Here is a 19,364-nt window from a genome sequence, read left to right on the forward strand (position 1 = left end):
TTAGTAACAGACAGTTTACTGATGGCAAAACTGAGACTGAAATACTGTCCAAACTGATGCTCAAATGCTAACTGCAAAGTTCCATGAAGATGATCTGGGTTGCCAATGTTCTGTCATTGCTTCCTTTTCACTGGTTCAAAAGCCACCTCTTTTTTAAGCCTGACAAATAACCCCACTGCAAAGAGCAACTTGATTTAGGGAAAAGAATGCATGGGAATAAAGGAGCCTGGGGGAAAAGACTTGGTCCAAAATCCACTCTTTCACCAAACCTGAAATTATAACCCTTTTTCATGTCTTACACACAACTTTGACTGCAGTATGGACACTGATGATAACTATGGCAGGTCCTTCCTCTTTTTATATCAGGGCGCATATATGTCAAATTCACACCTCCCCACCTAATCCAGGACACCATAAATAATGTAGTAGCCAGGAATTAAAAAAAACATTGTTACACTCACAATGAAAGCTCATGACTTGCTGACAATGTGCGTGTATGGGCTGAAGAGCTTTGCTGACATACAGTAGCCTGAGCATTTGAAACAGTACACATTTGTTACTGCTGCTCCGCACTCCACCTATTTGTCCCATCATGCTAACATGGCTGTGCAAGTCCATGTTCTATTTTACATCACACCTAATATGACATATGCTGGCTACCAAGTCAGTAAGCAAAATTTAAGGCACATTTTTAGATCCATGCTTTGATTACAAGCTCCTCAAAACAGCAATTCTTCCCAAATGTCTGGCAAACATTTTGCATGCACATTTTGTGTACTTTCACAAACATTTTTGGCAGAAGGCAAAACATCCTGCGTAGTTTTTCAGTTCTTTGTACATTCTTTCTGGTCTCACAGTTCTATTATCAAAATTACAGTTGTCTAAGTTGAATAAGCCATCAATTTCTTATGAAACAACACAAAACAAGCTTACAGCACGTGAGGGATGCGACAACAAGAACTACCATCACTGTGTGAGAACAATCAACTGTAAAGTGATCTGTATTTTTAAAGTGCCAGTGTTACACACATAAAACGAAAGAGAAGGCAAGTGATTCAAAATGAAAACAAAAGCTGGAGAGAGAAATGGACTCAATCTTCCCAAATTCACATTGAAAGACTGGAAGTAAACTGTCTCCTCCTATCATAAAACAAAGAAAATTGCAGTCTGCACCCTAACCTTCTTAAATTCATTACCACACAGAGACTGACAATACATACCTTAAATACAGTATCAGATGCTGTTATTCTTTAGGCCAATACTGAAAATAGAGAGTTTTGATTTGATGATACTGGTTCAGGGAACCTTCTTTCCTATCTCTTCACACCACTTTGACAAAGAGTGCCATAGGCCACGAAAAGTTTGTTGCTTCACCACAGAATAAGCAAATGACAAATTCTTACACTGCTGTTTCAATCATTACACTGTCATTCTCTCTTCTCAGCTAGCTGATGCCCAAAGTCCACTTCCACTGTTGCAAAAGCACAGGTGATGACTGCTCAAAGTCTTATTTTCATTACTTGCAAGCAATGACCACCAAGTGAAATGACGCCTTAAAATTTCCATTAAAATGAAAATTATGACAATAAATAAATTTTGTGCTGACCTGATCAGTAACTTATTAAAAAAAAAAAACAACAAAAAACAACGTTTTTATTTAACGTGACAGAGTGACCACATACCATATTCTAAACCTTGCACCTTCAAAACCGCAATTTGGTCGAGCAGTTGCTGATTAGGTTCCATTAAACGTGAATACAGTATTACATTTAAATTACCTCAGCCAGACAATTAACGAAGACTAAGAAACACTAATGTGGAATCAGACGCAGGGCCAATATCATTACAATGCCCAAGTAAGTCTTCTACTGTGTCACATTGGGAGTGCAGCTTCTCAGCAGTTTGCCAGGAGCCGCTGTCCTTCATTGCCTGGTAATGCCAACTGACAATGGCCTGCAATGCCTCTCATGATGAATTCAAGTGCTCTGGAGAAAGGGCTCACAAAAATGTGCATTTCCAGCTATCTGCAAGCAGATACTATGCCTTCAGCTCCTTTGGTTTTAATAATGTTCCCTTTGGAAAGTGAATCAGTTGAAGATTGTTCCAATAAAACAGGAAGTCAGAGTCTAGACGTGGCATAAACCACTCTCTATACAGTTTGTGACAACGTCCTTGTTTTTCTTTCTTCCACATTTTTTTTCCAAATACCATATAGTGAAGGCAGTTTGATTTTATCCATATTCTTACTGTAAACATTAAGAAATATTCCAAGGACGACCAGTAAGCCTGACCACACGTATCTGAAGGGGAGAGAAAGGGGGGAAAAGAGGTTACCATTAGCACTTTATACTGAACAGTATTTATAATATGCAGATAACAATAAAAATCCCAAATTAATGAGAGAAGAAAAAAAACACACTACAAAATACAACAACAAACAAGTTGATGGACTCGGAGAAAGAACTTCCTTGAATCTCCATTACTACTGTGATGCAATCCTTCCTTTCCTTGTACTGAATGAACAGTTTATTACTGTGGCTTCATAGTTAAAAAATAAACAAGATTAACTGTTCTTTCTTATATGAATAAAGTAGACCAGAGAGGTTTTAATATGTTTTCCTTGTCCATATTTAGGAGAGCCATTCTCTCTATCACTGGTCTAAAACATGCACTCATTCAGTGTCTTATGCCTATACTTCCTAATGCATGCTTCTTGTTTAAGCCCTGTTATTTTAAGCCTCAACATTTTTACCTGGAATAAACTGCATTTGGGCATTTAGCTCTGGGCTTTGTTCTTAAGTTTCATATTTACACATAGCAATAAAATTGAATTGTTTCTAATTAGAATTTAAATCATTGCAATATCTCTGCTGCATTTTTTTCAATGACAAATAAACTCTTCATTGAGATCTAAATCAGGGAAGAATTCAAAGCCCCATAAACTTTCATTTTAACTTTAATTTTCTCTCCAGACAGGAGAGGCTTCCACTTGTTAAAAAAAAGCTAGCTAAGAATTCAAACTTGTGCTCAGAAACGCCTGCCTTTAGCCAAACCTTCCTGGAGGAAAGCACCTGAACAATTCATTAAGTATCATAAATACCAGATATTACATATTTCTTAAAAAGCAACAACCAAAAATGCCAACACATGGAACAGTTTATCTTCCAGACCTTTAGGAAAATGGAAACTATTTTCTCTAGTATGATTAGCATCAACACAGAATCTACAACAGACTGTCAACACTGTAGAAGATACAGAACAAAAAGCACTGAAGCCTGAACATGATTAACTACTGTTGTTATACATCCATGATCAACTTTTTCAAAATAAAATATATAAAAATACACTTAAAACTATAAATACTTACTGGAATGTGAATGGCTTCGCAAAGAACAAAAAAGAAAGCACAATTGTCATTGCTTTTCTTCCTGTTGTTACTGTAGAGGAAAACAGAAAATTATTTCTATAAGAATCCACTGACAACATAAGAATATAAGATGGTCTTTGATGTTAGCAGATACCTTTACTACTTAAGGATCATTAGGGATCTGGCTACACTCACTGTCATCCTTGGTGCAAAGGCAAACTGTAAATGCACCTCTCCAGTGTAAAGTAACTCCAGAATCATGAATCAGGACAAGGGGAAATGGTTTCAAACTTAGCAAGGGTAAATTTAGGTTGGAGGTAAGGAAAAAGACTGCAACAAGGGCAGTGAGGCACTGGAGCAGGCTGCCCAGAGACGGGGTGGATGCCCCTGGCTCTAAGTAACCTGATCTAACTGTGGATGCCCCTGTTCATTGCAAGGGAGCTAGACTAGATGACCTTTAAAGGGCCCTTCCAACTCTAGCAAGGATTATATGATTCTGTTACGCAAAACAAGTGCACCATCCAAATGGTTTCATCTCTAGTCCCAGAATCTGCAGCACAGAGACTCCCAGAACAAGACTTTGTGTTTAATGGCTTCTCCCTAATCAATTCATAATATCTGAAAGCAATGAACAATCCCTGCAAGTAACTGATCACGTGAACTAAAACCATTGGTCTGTTAGAGCTGAAAGAAGTGGGTTCAGGCTCAACAGGACTCGGACACTCCAAATCTCTCACCATTCTCATGTGACTTTATCACAGTCCTGCGGTCTAGACTGTTGCTTTGGGCTTTATTTTTAAGTGGAATGAGAACAGCCATATTGCAATTCTTTTGAAGTTAATGCAATTTCAGTTATACAGCAGTGCAGAGCAACGTAACTTTGGCTAGGAGTCTCGAAGACCAAGGATGCCTGACTTCAACGACTGTGCATTAGTAAGCTTTCCTAAAATTCTTAAAAGGCCTTCTTCCACATGTGATCTCATCATTAGCAAAGACAAGGTTGTAGGAAAAGTTGGGAGCACAATTCTGCTAGCAAAACAGATGTGAACTGTTTGTCTTACTCTCTAACTATTACTTTGGATGGTCATTTGCAATGCCAAAGCTATATGCTATGGTTAAGGATGAAACGTTGCTAGTGAACTGCATACTTGAAAACATGCATCATTTATCACTGAAACATGCAAACAGTAAATGAGTAAAGGTATGATGAAAACCTTGAAAAACATTAACAGTGCAGCCAGGTGTACAAATTCAGCTATGAAGGGACAGAGAAGGTGTTACATGACAGCAAGGCTTTTGTTTATTAAAGAATCTTGTACAATTGTCTGTACCAGAAGAAAACCAAGTTTTTTTTAGCAGCAGAAAATATTTCAATGACCACAAAGTACTTTTTGCTGTAACAGACAAAAAATCTTCTCAGAACTACGGCCACATTACTACTAATATAACACCATGACAAAAAGTGTCAATAATTACAAATGTATTCTCATGCTATTTTTTTTTGTCCACTAAACAAAAGTTTCACCCCCCACACGCTTCTCCCACTGAATTTTTTCTCTTAAAAGCATATTTAGTACTGGAAGAAACAGCCTTCATCATTGCTTTATCTGCCCCAGCCTCAACCACTTGGTAGCAATTTCTATACATTTTAAGAAATTTATGCACATCAAAGAGAATGATATTGTTACGTGAAAAATTAAGTGGGAATGAAAAAAAAAATTGAGTTTTAATTAGAAAACAGTTTACAGATGAATAATTTAAAAAACGGTTAAATTCAGTTTTTCTAATCATCATTACTTCTGCTCTTTCAAACCAGCTATTAATTAAAATATTTATGTAACCATTTCCTTCTAAATTAAGTGCCTTTTCTTCTTTTTCCCCGATTAAGTCTGATAATTTCTCATTCTGCTAATAGAAATGCAATTTTCATTAAACTCCATCACCCCACTCTCTCCAATAAGGGGGAGGGTTGACAGGGGGACAGTAACGAACGCAGCTGTTCTTCCAAGGCACAATAAACCTTTTCACATTGCTAAGGCCAACACAGAAAGGGTTCAAGTGTTAGGATTGTCAAGTCAGACACAAGGAAATCTGGGAAGGTTTTGCTATTCCACAGCACTCTTAAGCTATTTTTACCACAGGTAGATACCACTTCTAAAATTCTTTAAGAGCTGCTTTAACACATGAACCAAGCCTCTTATTGGGCCAACGTTCAGCCATTAGATGCACTAAACTTCAACAAAAACAAATATGGTAGTGCTACAGAGAAGAATTAATAGAAAATCAGAGCATGCAATTTTCAGGCCAGAAAATAACTGTTTGTATCTTCCTCTCCGCTAATGCAAATGAAGTAGAGCGTTACCTGACAGAAACCAGCTTTTGGGGGGAGAGGGAAGAGAGCAAAGTAGTTCCATGGCATCTTGCTACACCTCCCCACCCCAGTCCCTTGTGACTGATGTTTGAAGTTTTAAGAAAAGGTAACCTGAGGAAGGAACGATCCTGATGTAACCATTCTTGACAGAGTGCCGTAACAACCACACATGCAACAAGAGAAGCTAGATAGGCAAAGGCCTATTTTTTTTGGAAAATTCACAGGTGATTTTTTTTAAATTTGGAAGCAACAGTGCTGTTCAGGCAAACAAGTCACTATTCCAGCAGTAAGTAAACTGCACTTAGTAAAGAGCAATAATTTTAGGTAGTCTGAAAGCAGACACACAGAGAGATGCTGAAAAACTATTAAGCTCCTTAAGACTTTTCCTTCAGTGTTGTGAGATACATTGAAAACGTTAACATGACAATTAACTACTGCTAAAATTAACAGCGAGGTCATTTCTGCTTATCCTGACAGTGAGGATATTCCAGTATGTAAACACTTCAGCTGACTGTTTGCAAACTCACTGTGATACAAGTTGAAAACACTCATTCACTTGCAGTAACCACATCATTTTGCTGTAGCTTTGCTACACTCAGGTAGCAAGCATCTCATGCTACAATTTGTCAAAGCTTGGCAGAGACAGATGCAACACACAACAGACTAAAGCAAACAATTTCTGTTACTTGTCTTATCAGCAGTTTCTTTGATTTAACTACATATCGTTCCTCCTTTAAGGATCTTAGGTAGACAAAGTTATCAGTAAGCTCACTTCTTTGTAGGAAGCAATACAGTTGGCCTTCAAAATGGAGTATGCTTAACACTTTTCACTGTTTCTAAGGCATACATATCAACCAACATATTAATAAAGACCATGTACAACTAGATGACATTACTTGCTAGTGCAAAGACTGGTACTAGCTGCCTACTCACTCATACTGAGCCTGACAATTTTAACTGTTAAGATTTCAGACTCTCTACGTGACTTTTCCAGATGACTGATTACTCAAGATGAAGGTTATGCCCAGTTACAGATGGACTAAGAGTCAAATCTGACAACCTACGGAGAGGGTTGTGACTGCCTCTCCTTTCAAGTCCACTTTTTCCTCAGCAATGGGGATACATACCTGGGGATTGTCAGCACAGAGAGGTCTGACTTGCATTTACTCAGAAAAATACTGAAGTCAGAGCATCACATCACAACTTTTTAATTGCACTGTGAATTGAACTGTTGCAAGAACAGGTACAATGGCATTCAGTGACTTTCTTAACTTGGAGAGGATTACAGTAGCCTTTAACATACTTGAGAGACTCATTTTTTTATACAGACACATGGAACTAGTCACACTGGTGACTGGGAAAAATGTTTTCAATACATTACTGACACCTTACATTTGTATTTCACATCTTTTTTTCTTGACATAGTTGATATATGCTGCATTAAGACTCAACAGAAAATACAACTGCTTCCTTTTTTGGGCCAATTGCTGTGTAAGCCTAAAAGAACCAAAAGGCCAGACAGTCTGCTTCTGCCATTAACATTACAGTCCAGGAGAAGTCTGTTTAGTTTACACCTTAACTTCCAAAACAAATACTCTTCATTGCATTCCATTTAATAAAAAACTGAATAAACTGTCACAAGAGTCAGAATTTGTTCCATTTGAGTTTATTTTGAACTGACTTTTAGTGTACACTTTACACTGCTACAGCAGCATTCCATTAAAAATGTGTGGATATTCACAAAATCTTCAGTGAAATCCTTCATACCTTTCCTAACAACATTTTTTGTTGGAAATCTCCAGAAATTCTATGCTTAAGGTGTCTGCCATGCCTTACTTGAATATGTTTTTCTTCCATGCTTCAAGTAACACTCATCTTTTCCTTATATCTTGGCTGCATTCCTCCGTTTAGAATAGTGCTGTTTCTGTACTAAAACACAGCATAGGCCACCTGCACAATGCTACTTAATATGCTCTGCTATGTTGAAACTGTAGCAGGAAAAGGAGGAGGAAGTTCCCAAATATACACCAGAAATACGCATAGTAAACAAACCAGCATCATCAGCACAAAGAAAAAAGGCCAGAGAAACAACAATTCTCAGAAGCTGTCCTAAATAACAAAATACTTCAAGTTTCTATCCCTAAAGCAGCAAAGATATCATTGGTTCATACCTGTTACAGCCAGAAGGGCACCAAAGATTTTAATCAAAGCTAGAACAAAGGATATGCCGAAATATCCAGTCAGGGAGAAAAGGAATGCATAACCATAAGTCTGAATTGGATGCTGCAACAACAACAAAAGCCTGTTAGGAAAATGTAAAACAAACCCTGAGGTATTAAAAAAATGACAAAACTACAGACTTTAATCAACTGCTTGAACAATAATAAGCTGTTCAAGAATGCGTTCATGCAAATATCCTTATTTAATTTTAGTTAAATAATAGAAGAATAATTATGAAATTATAAGCTTATAAGTTTGGTCTTGTAATTTCACCGTTCTTGTTTTTTAAACATCACATTATCTTGTACAATAAAGACTGTAACAACATATTTAATGCATGAAATACACAAGTCAACCAGGTTACACGACGAAAGCATAACATTAGAGAAATGGTGAGATTTTCTAAACTAAACAGCAATGCTTTCTATTGAGGTTATTTGCAGAAAAAAAAAAAAAAAAAAAAAAAAAAAAAGGAAATTTGTACACCTACCTGTGAGCAAAATGCTACTGCAGGGCTTAATCCACTAGTGCAAGTTAATCCAAATAAAATATACAGAAAACCTATTGAGTAAGAGTACAAAACCTACAAGAGTTTAAAAGAAAACAATTACCAGGTGACATCATATTAATAGAGTCATATGTTTGAAAGCATTTAATTTTCTACTTCAATATTTTTAGTTTCTGAGATGGATTTGTAGTGTTGAAGATATTTTTACTAGTATTCCTGTAACAGCTTATGTGTAAAGAAAAATGAATAATAAGCATTAATCATTCTTCCTACCCACAACTACATGAAAAAGTTTCGTAAGCTAGACAGTTAATATCCTGAAGTCAGTGCTGACTGAAATCCTCCACGTTCAGGATTTCACAGTCCAAATAAAGCTTCTGAAGACCATATGATTAGCTTGAATAATACGCCAAAGACAGATAGATTTCTGCTATTTATTGTACACATTAAGAAGCTTTCTACATTAAATGTGCACTTAATCACCATGAGCTGCCACAGCATGTGTCACAAAGTGTCACCTGTGTCACTTCAGTTCACCTACACCATTATAGCTATAGGATACCAAATCTTGACCTATGATTAGCTCTGGCCTAGTTCAGAAGCTGGAGCTGCCCTTCTGTGTACACACTGGTGTGGAGGGAAGCAACTGCTGTTAGTGGCCTTAGTGGCCCTTTCCCTCAAGAAAGGGAGACAACAAACAAAACTATTTCACATGTTACCAACTAGAAAACACTGACTTGGCACACTTTCAATTGTATCAATTGTAGACATGCTTCCTCTGGCAAGGGCTTTATCAGTTGTTTCCTTGTTGTAGTATCTCAATTATTTGCAAAAATGAGCATATTAACAACTGATAATGCCACAAGATGATAAAACACCACTGCTCTAAGGATCAGCATAAGTTTAAATAGCAGAACTACTTTCAATCTCTTAAAAAACAGACTGATATGCAGAACTCTAATTCTGCACAGTGCTTATACACACAAAAGTTAAGCTCTAATTCTTTGCCTTTGCAACCATCCAGCTTTTTTCCCAGATTTATGATCTTATTTCTTAGAACAAGGACTCAACAACAAGTAGCTAGTTCCTCATAAGGAAGTGGGAAATAAGTTTTTCTTAGAGTCAAACATAAGGCAAAATCAGATGTAGTAACCAATCTTCTGGAAAATGATTTTATCTACAAGACATCTTTTCTCTTTTCATAACTGCTTAATCAAGAGTGAGCTCCAACTTCTGCAAGAGATCCCATGGATGACACATTCCTTCACTACCCAACTGTATTTTGGGATCATTGCTCATTAAACCTGCTCCCTGAAAGGACCTCTTAATCCTCACTCACGATCTCAAGTCTAGAAAGATGATTTCTGAAATTGTCTGCATTTCTGCACTGAATTCTCTGAAAAGAATCCAAGAATGCAGTATCTAGGCTCAAACTAACACAGCCTTTAATGATCTTAATCACCACACTGATTTTCTGTAAGTGGAAGAAAATACAAACATCTGTTCATCTAATACAGAATGAAAAGCAAAGTTTTGGCCCCCAACACAAGAAGGACATTGGAGCAGGTCCAAAGGAGGGGCACAAAGATGATCAGAGGGCTGGAGAAACTCCACTATGAAGACAGGCTGAGAGAGCTGGGGCTCTTCAGCCTGGAGAAGTCTACAGGGCGACTGTTATAGTGGCCTTCCAGTACCTGAATGGAGCCTACAAGGAAGCTGAAGAGGGACTTTTTATAAGGGTATATAGAGACAGGATAAGGGAAAATGGCTTTAAACTGGAAGAGGGGAGATTTAGACTAGATATTAGGAATAAATTCTTTACAGTGAGGGCAGTAAGACACTGAACTCATTGCCTATAGAGGCTGTAAATGCCCCCTCTCTGGAAGCATTCAAGGCCAGGCAGGATGGGGCTTTGAGCATCCTGGTTTAGAGGGAGGTGTCCCTGTCTAAAGCAGGGGGTTAGAACTGCATGATCTTAAGTGTCCCTTCCAACCCAAGCCATTCTATGATTCTGTGGTTTTTGTAGCTCTGATATACATTTGAAATTGGATACAGAAAACAGCACTTGAATAAAAAGCCTCCATAAAAGAAAAAACAAACAAACAAACCCCAAACCAAACAACCCCACAAAACAACAACAACAAAAACCCAGAAAAAAAAACAGAAAAAAAACAAGGATGCATACACAAAAAGTAACTGTTCACATATCAAAGAGAAAAGCAGGTATAATTTCTTGTTTTGTCATTGCATACGTTGTCTATGACAAAACATGTTTCAAAATTGCAAAGGATGTTAATTCTGTATTAATTCAGCCTTTATCCTGCCCAGATAACAATATCAGTCGGATTATTTAAATAATCTTGACATTTGTGTGACAGAACACTAAATGAGAAACTAATATTTACCATTTCTGAATTAGAACCATTGTGCAACTTCATCGCTTTTTCCTGTACGTTTCCTATAACTGCATCTGCACAGAGTGCAAGGGATATTAGGACCACACCTAATAAAAGAAAAACAAAAACCTCTTTAGAATATTTATCATCAAAGCAGAGCAGTGATAAAAATCACTCTGTACTTATCCAGAAAAAGCTCAGAAACAGCAAACCAGTAATACAGTAATAAAAAAATACCATATCAAATCCATACCTGATAAGCTCAAAGAGGGAAGATTTAGGTTGGATATCAGGGGGAAGTTCTTTACTATGAGAATAGTGAGGTGCTGGAACAGGCTGCCCAGAAAGGCTGTGGATGCCCCGTCCCTGGGGCCAGGTTGGATGGGGCCCTGGACAGCCTGCTCTAGTATGAGATCTGGAGGTTGGTGGCCCTGCCCTGCCTGTGGTAAGGGCTTGAATCTTGATGATCCTTGAGGTACCTTCCAACCCTGTTGTAGGCGTAGAAGGCAATGCAACACAACCCAAGCTGTTCTATGATTCTATGTTATCTCCAAATGTTAGCAAATTTCATTATACTAACAAAAGATTTAACAAATCTGTAAATCAGTGTCCACTCCCACTCCTCCCAACAGCCAAGCTCTAAGCTCTGTCTGCCTCTAGGCTTGATAGGAGTATCTGGTTATTGCTATAAAAAAGAAAGCTCTAATTTTCTTGTAGTAAAAACAGTGAAAGATAAAAACAGTGAAAGTACATCAACTGCATTCATTTAGGTATTTTTTTTTACTAAATAATCAAATAACATTCTTTTTAGAAGTTAGCCCTATTATTTCCCCTGAAAAAAGGAAATGTTAGACGTAGTGATAAGAAAAATGCAAGAGGGTTCACTGTGAAAATCCTTCATTGCTGAAATAACCCATTTTTAAAAAGTACTGTTCAGGTATAGACCCTGTGGTTTAATGGTATATACCTGGTCACAACAAAGTCATTACAGAATCAATACTGTCATCAGCTTTCCAGTCTGCAAAAGACTAAACTGTATCTGACATTATAGTCTAGAATGGAGAAATTTGCACAGAAGTAGTTCTTTTCCACTGTTTCCTTGCTATAAATAACAGGTAATTTCCACTTATATCCACTTATATATACTGTGGAAATATATTTCCACAGACTGAACTGTGGAAGTTTCAGTAGCACCAATGTTTCAAGATTGTCTCCCTGGGCACATTTTTCCCCTCCACTTCCTCTTCTGGATGCTCTCTATTTTTTGTAACTGTTTAGGTTATCTACCTCCCTAATTTAGCAATGCTAGGAAATTTTTTGAGCTCTTATTACCATCTCTATGTTGAAAAATATATTTCTTCCTTAGTTACAAATATGTACCTGTTCTGGCAGAAGACAGTTTTTGTTTTCTTTGCTGAACTCTTTCACGTGTAAAGAAAACCTTTTATGACCCAGCAATACTGAAGCTGGAATCCAATAACAGGAAAACAAATCAAAACAAAACAAGAAAATAAACAACTTGTAAAATTCTTGAAGGTAAGACATGGGCAAAACTTACATTTGCCCATGCTTTACTTTAGTGTTTGCACTGGACAAAGACTATGCATTCTACGAGTGTAAATAAAACACAACAGACAAGAAGGAATAGAAAAGTGCAGAATGTACCTCCCTCAAAGGTGAGCAGTAGAATTTTGAATTACCTTATTAAGGGAAGACCCAGAGTTTTGAATTCAAAGTCTACATTCTATTTTCGTAGAACTGATGTCCTGCAAATCATTGTGCTCTAAAGTTCAATATATACAGAATCATTTGATAAGTATAAAAGAAACTGATAGACAACACTGTTTATTCTCTGAAAGTTTAGAAGCAGTTGTCTAGAACTGCTGTAAAAGTAGAATGTCTCTGTACTTCAGAGAACACTGGACTATAATCACATGCATATCACCTTCTTACACTCAAAATAAGGATATTTTGTCTAAGTGGCCACCCAATTGCACCACAAACACATGAATGCACAGCAGGTTATATGACCGAGTGACTTAAAAAAGCAAGTCTTCCATTAGCAGTAGCACTAAAATTGTCACACTACCTAATGTGTAAGCAAGGCAAAAAATATAGTTCAAACAACACCTTTCCATTTGACCATCAACAACTCAAGATGAAATAATGTTCTCCTAGAATGAAAAGCCTTTATTTAAAATATTTATTACACAAATTTATATTATTAATAAAAAATATTAATATTTTTATGAACAGAACTTATAAATTAATTTTTTCACTGTTGAGAAATAAAAGTTCCGCAGTGAACATTTCTAATAATCAGGAATCAGGAATAACCAATTCTCCCCTCTCATCTGCAATACATTTTCAATTAAGTTTTTAAACATAAGAATGTTTTAGTTATTTCTGATTTCACATAGCATGCAAAAATTCACAATGCCTACACTCTAAGAGTGAAATCATCAATCAATACAAAGGTTCTGAAATGTAACAAGACTGAAAGGTTGAACTGGAAAAGACAGACTTCAGCCATTTTAAAATCCTCAGACTAAATTTTTATCCTATTTATTGTAAGGCATTCACAGGGAAGTAAATCACATCCTTGTTCTCAAGAAATGTATTTCAACACAAAGGGTGGTTATTTCCCTAAGCTTTAAGACCCTAAAAAACTAAGGCTTGGAGTAAATATCTCTACTGCCACAGAAACATTTCTGCCAGTACAAAGACAGAAAAAAACCCTGTCTTTTCAGTAGGATACATGAGGCACTACACCAAGAACTCTTAAAACTTTTATGGAACCCTTACAGTAGGAAAAGTCTGCATTTCATTATACTAGAAAAATATATCTTTACCTGTCAAGTTGAAGTTTGGTGCAACTGTGCTGTCAGCTAAAGTAAACCATATCAATCCAAGACTCATACACAGGGCAGCAGACACATCTGCAATGTTATAACGTTTTCCTGCAAAAGCAATAAAAACAACACGAATGAGACTCTAATACTGTCAGCATTCTGTGTTTACTCTGTCAGCAGACTAGAAGGCAAAGAAAAAACTGTTTAGTCGTCCTTCACTTCAACAGAAGACTTAATGCTCCAGCCTTTAGCAACTGAAACCAGTTTCTTCTACAGCAGCAGTTCCTAAAGCAGAGAAGGATCTTAACAGATTATTATCTGATTCTTGTTAATGATATTGATTTATACTCCTTAGACACATCCTCCCTAACAAATCACCATCTGAGCGTATTCAGGAGAATCTGGATATTTTCTTAATTTTTCTCTTATTCAAGAGACTTCGGCTGCCTTTATTGTTTAGAGAAAAGTCATTCCCAAACACCAACAGACGATTTGGGAACTTTAAAAACCCTACTGCCTTCTAGTTTGAGAGGATGTAAAGTGCAAGCAGAGAAAGAGAGCAGGGAAATAAAAATATGTATATTGTTACTTGGATAAAAATTCTCCAACAATATACGCTGGCCTGGAGTGCTATACAAGCTCAGTGTATTGCAACTTTAACATCAAAAACTAGCAGAAAGTATTGACAGTGCTCCATAACATTTTCATATGCACAACTTAACTGATTCAATGAATCCTTGTGTACCAAAGAAACATTAACTTTTCATAATGTACTTAAACCTACTAACTCCAGAAACACTGACATTTATTCACATAACTACAGTCCTTATCCACTGTACTCCAGACCCCTTTTACTGTTCTTCAGATACAAACAACGATTTTGGGATTAGCCAAAGATACAGAAGTCAGAGATACATCCAATTAAATCCTTTTACTTTGAACAATAAATATGATACAACTTACAAATTAAGATTTCCAAACAAAAAGAGTAGATTTTTTCACAAATCATTAAATCCTAGTTTAATTTTTTTTTTCCATGCCAGCACTGAAAATGGCTCTCATTTATGAAGTGTTTTTGTTTAGAGAAAATAACACTGATTTTAAAAGCCTTCGTAAAACTGAAATTTTGCAAGTAACTCATACAACTTCTTTTTTTTACCACCTTCTCTGAGAAGATGCTTCAGAAATTTACATTTTACCTCCTATAGGAGAAATGGTACCTGTTCCTCTCTAGGCAGCAGGATTTAGCAAAGTACAGGATTCCGAACACGACTGCAACCTAAAAGATAAATAAGAAAACAGCAAGACCAATACTTACCTTGTATAAAAACCCCGCCTACCATAACTGGAATCAGTTTACAGCACTTGAAGATGACTTGAGTAGGGTAATTAAGATATCCTAAAGAGGTATTTGACAAGCCCATTGTTCCCACTGTTAAAAAGGCTATTATCATGTAGGTTTTGCCAGGAATTCTACAAAATATAAACATAAGAATGTTGGTATTGCAGGTGCATGTAGAGGAGACTTAGCTTAGAAAATTTATGTTAAGGAATACGTTCATAATAGAACTTGATCATTTTTCTCACTCATTTTTGTTCCATAACAGAAATTTTAAAATGCACATAAAAGACTGGTTTCAAACTTCTGCTTTCAATTACTGCCAATACATTTCTGTTCAAATGGAAGACACAAACTTCATGGCTCAAAGTGTCCAAACAAGAATGTTTTAACCTCCTTCTGAGAAAGTATATCACACAAGAAACAAGACAAAGGCTCTAGGTTTTTTGTCAAGGAAACAAAAGGTCAGCACACCTAGATAACCTGAATCTTAGTCTTTTCATTGTCACCGTGTCAGTTTGCCTAAGGTTTCATATTAACACTGATGGCCTAAGAAAGAAGAATATAGAAAAAGTACCGGTGAAAAACTCAACAGAAATAAAAGGGAATTCAGATGCTACAAAAGGAGATCCTCCTTAAGTATTTTCAGGTTTGTTCTTTTCAATTTGATGAAATGATCATCTGATAACAGATGATCCAGCACTAGCTTTTACCAATCACTGGGTTCACGTGGTGATTTTTCAGAGTTAACTGTTGTGCATATGTTCTACTATTGCTTATGCACACTCAAAGGCACGGTTAGCAACATAAGGAGATGTCCTGCAGTAATGCTGCCTGATCCATAACTCATTACATGATGCAGGCATACTCATTAACAAACAATTTCTGTAATAAAATTTAAGAGTGAATATGGACTAAAAATTAGGAAACAGATTTTTAATGTCTGCAAGAAGTTACCTGGGTTACATAAAACAAAAGGTAAAAACATATGGAGGAGCTACACTTCCAACTGAACTTACTTACTAAGACAAGGATTATAAGCAATACCAAATATTTTTGCAATGAAAACATAAATACTAGTTAACACAGTGTCTACCAGGTAACTACACATTATCTGATGCATGCCTGAAAGCCACCTACCTCAAAACATTCTCAGTTACATTGGTTATAAAATAATACTGATACCTAAAAGCAGTATACAAGAAGTCAGCCAACGATGACTACGTCTAAGCAACGATGCTTATGCTCAACTAGGAAATCATGTTCTAATGTACTTTTAACATTTGCATACATGACAGAATGCTTCAATGTGCAAATTGCAGAGGCTGCACTTGGGCAGGGAGCAGCAGAACAGACCCATATCAATATATCCCATATGCTCAGGATTCAAGATTGCAAGAATCTCTGGGGTTTAATGCAGTGAAGTGCACTTGGGGTATTCCAGACATGACAATACCAAGCAGCACAGCCAGTCTGTGTCAATTCACTTTCAGATTGAATAAGCTCCACAAATGGGACAAAGCAACAGTACAAGACCATTTAAAGGCCTGGTTCTAAGGGGATGCTTACAAAATATCTTCCAACGCTACCCTTTAAGTTCAGATGATTGTTATCATGAATCTACTAACAATGCCTCAACACATTCACAATGATGCAACAGAAGATAAATTTACCATAAGCATCAAAACGTTTCTTTTTTTGACTGATAGCATGCAAAATGTTTGGAAAAAAAAACACATACCTTCTCCTTTTGTCCTGAATCAACTGCAATTCTATTAGTCCAAAAACGGAATAAAATCCAAATTGCACTAAAGTGAGGTACCAACCAAAAGGTTTAAAACCTTCCACTGAAAATATCAATTCCTATAAAAACAAAACCCCACCAAGGTCACATACATACACCAAAACATGTTCAAAATACTATTTTTTCTCTTCATGTACATGCAAATCCAGCCCTTGCTAGAATTAACTAGAATTCACTTGGCATGCACAACTTGCACAGTACTGAAGAAGACCATTTAGTTCCTCCAAAATGCAATAAGAAAATGTACTGCTGGTTTAAATCCACTGAAATTAATGGATCGATTCATCAGGGGAATACATCTGATCCATGAAGATTTAGCTCAAATTACAGATGGTTTTCAGTCTGCTTTCCAGTTCATTTACTTGAGCAGATTCTTTTTAGCAAGATTTTGTAAATAGCTCAAAATAAATTAAACACATATTTCCACTAAGAGACACATTTACTAGTAATTCTCATTACTTTGGATCACGGATCTAAAATTCTGAGTGCCTAAACTAACAGAACTTGTAAGCTTGTCAACTTGTGGGCTGCAGGGACATTTAAAACTGGAACAATTTGCAATGGAAAAACACAAGCATTGCATAAAGAATTGCACGTGTGTCAGTTATAGGTAGATAGGGCAGCTAGAACAAGAGTTAAAAAAAAAAAAAAAGCTGCTTAATATTTACCCTATTGAGAATCTGCTCTTATTTATTGATAACTGTCTAACTTCGGAAGTTCTATAGTAACTTTTTCAGTTAAACAATCTTTCTAGGTGTTTTGGAAAGCCACACCAAGAACATGATTTGAGACCTTTTCACTCATTGCTTTATTGAGAAGACTCAGTTGAGCTTCCAAAAAAAAAAAAAAAAAAAAAAAAATCACAAAAACAAACAAACAAACAAAAAAAAAAAACAACCAAAAAAAAACATAACAACCATAACATATACTTCAGCCTTGTCCTGAACGATGAGCAGAGAGAACAGACTTGTTGCTGTACTGCAGTCACTGGACTCAAGTGGATACAGAGGTGTTAACAACAGCTGAAACTTGATGTCAGGAAAGCTTTCCCTTGAGAGTGGTGAGTGCTGGAGCAGGCTGCCTAGAGAGGTTGTGGGTGCCCCAGCCCTGGAGGCATTCAAGGCCAGGTTGGCTGGGGCCCAGGACAGCCTGGTCTAGTACTTAATCCAGCAGCTGCCAACCCTGCCTGTGGCTCAGAGCTTAGAACTTGTTGATCCTTGAGGCCCTTTCCAATCCAAGCCATTCTACATCAGTCTCAATGGTTCTAAAATTTGTTTTTAGAAGACTATAAAATCACATATCAAAACATACATTAAGAACAATTATGTATTACACAGTATGTCTCGAGCACAGAAATAAAAAACAAATGATAAAAATGAACTGAGCTGAACCTCTACCCCATGTGATTTTTGTAGAATGTTAGATTCTAACTGCTTATTGCTCTTAAGTTCTAAGAGCTTGATTTTACAGTGAATTTCTATTTTATATGTCTATACGTATTAAAATAGTAGCATATTACTACTCTAAAGAATTTCGTTTAAAAAGGGAGAAGTACAATAAGACACAAATTCATAGCATTTACCTGTAAATATCCATAGATCAGATAAAACATAAAAACTCCAGAAACACAGATGAAAAATTGAGCAGGCTTGTTAAATTTGCTAAGATTAATGCCAAGAACTATAACATCATCTACTGATTTGATATGGGGTGACATAGTCTGAGATTTGGAAGGTACACTGATGGAAACGTGTTTTCTTGTTGAAGTGAATTTCAGATCCATGACTCCACGTTCGCTGCATTCGGTGCTGCTGTTATCTTCTCTCTGTTCTTTTTCCTCGTGTCCTCTGACTGAAAGCTGAAAGAAAGAGTCAGGTAAGACATAATATATAGCTTTCCAACAGTAACACTAAACAAATGTGAAATTTACATGGAACATACAAAGGCCTGAGAATTTTGCTGGATTATTTTACTTGCAGCACAGAAAACTAGCATCACTTGCAGAGTATCTCAAACTGGCCTTTTTACACCAGTTGCTGCTTAGCCAAAGAATGATTCCCATGATCAAATCCCAGTGAAAACACTGGTATGGAGGCACTGCTGTTCTGCCAAGTTGACTTCATTTTCACAAGGAAATACAGCAGACTAGTCCATTACCTGTGAGAATTGGCTAAAAGCTACAGATTTGAGATGGTGATTGGCTAAGTGTTGAAGTGAAAGACATCGTTCCTTAATTGTCATGTTTACACGCTATTTCTTACACACTCCTCAGGAAAAGAACTTGAAGATTAAAACAAGAAGAAAAAGAAGAGAGTCTCAAAAATGAACCTGGTTTTCTGACTAACTATACACTATTGGCAATCCATTGAATATTAAGTGCACGCAGCCATTTCTATGTGTAATAGAAAACAAAATTAGATAAGGGAAGTCTGGAGAATGAAGTTAGCAACTTACTAGACTGACAGGCAAACAATTTTTAATTCCAAGTTCAGGACAGATTGTGACTT

At 36.6% G+C, this 19,364-nt stretch overlaps 1 protein-coding gene across 2 annotated transcripts; it reads right to left on the bottom strand.

Annotated features, from left to right (window-relative positions):
* Positions 1–2,149: 2,149 nt before the first annotated feature.
* On the bottom strand, positions 2,150–18,709 carry SLC35B3 (solute carrier family 35 member B3; the record flags this gene model as incomplete). 2 transcript variants are annotated; one of them, XM_079533585.1, is made up of 9 exons in its annotated part: positions 2,150–2,300; positions 3,368–3,437; positions 7,910–8,021; positions 8,449–8,541; positions 10,872–10,969; positions 13,715–13,822; positions 15,033–15,187; positions 16,795–16,916; positions 18,440–18,709. In XM_079533585.1, the coding sequence occupies 9 exons, from the start codon at positions 18,638–18,640 to the stop codon at positions 2,150–2,152; spliced, it is 1,110 nt and encodes a 369-aa protein (XP_079389711.1). The 2 variants fall into 2 exon arrangements, with proteins under 2 accessions (XP_079389711.1, XP_079389710.1); XM_079533584.1 differs by lacking the exon at positions 8,449–8,541 and having other exon boundaries at positions 18,440–18,640.
* Positions 18,710–19,364: the final 655 nt, after the last annotated feature.

Source organism: Tetrao urogallus (assembly GCF_951394365.1).
Source record: "Tetrao urogallus genome assembly, chromosome: 3".
Classification (NCBI taxonomy): domain Eukaryota; kingdom Metazoa; phylum Chordata; class Aves; order Galliformes; family Phasianidae; genus Tetrao; species Tetrao urogallus.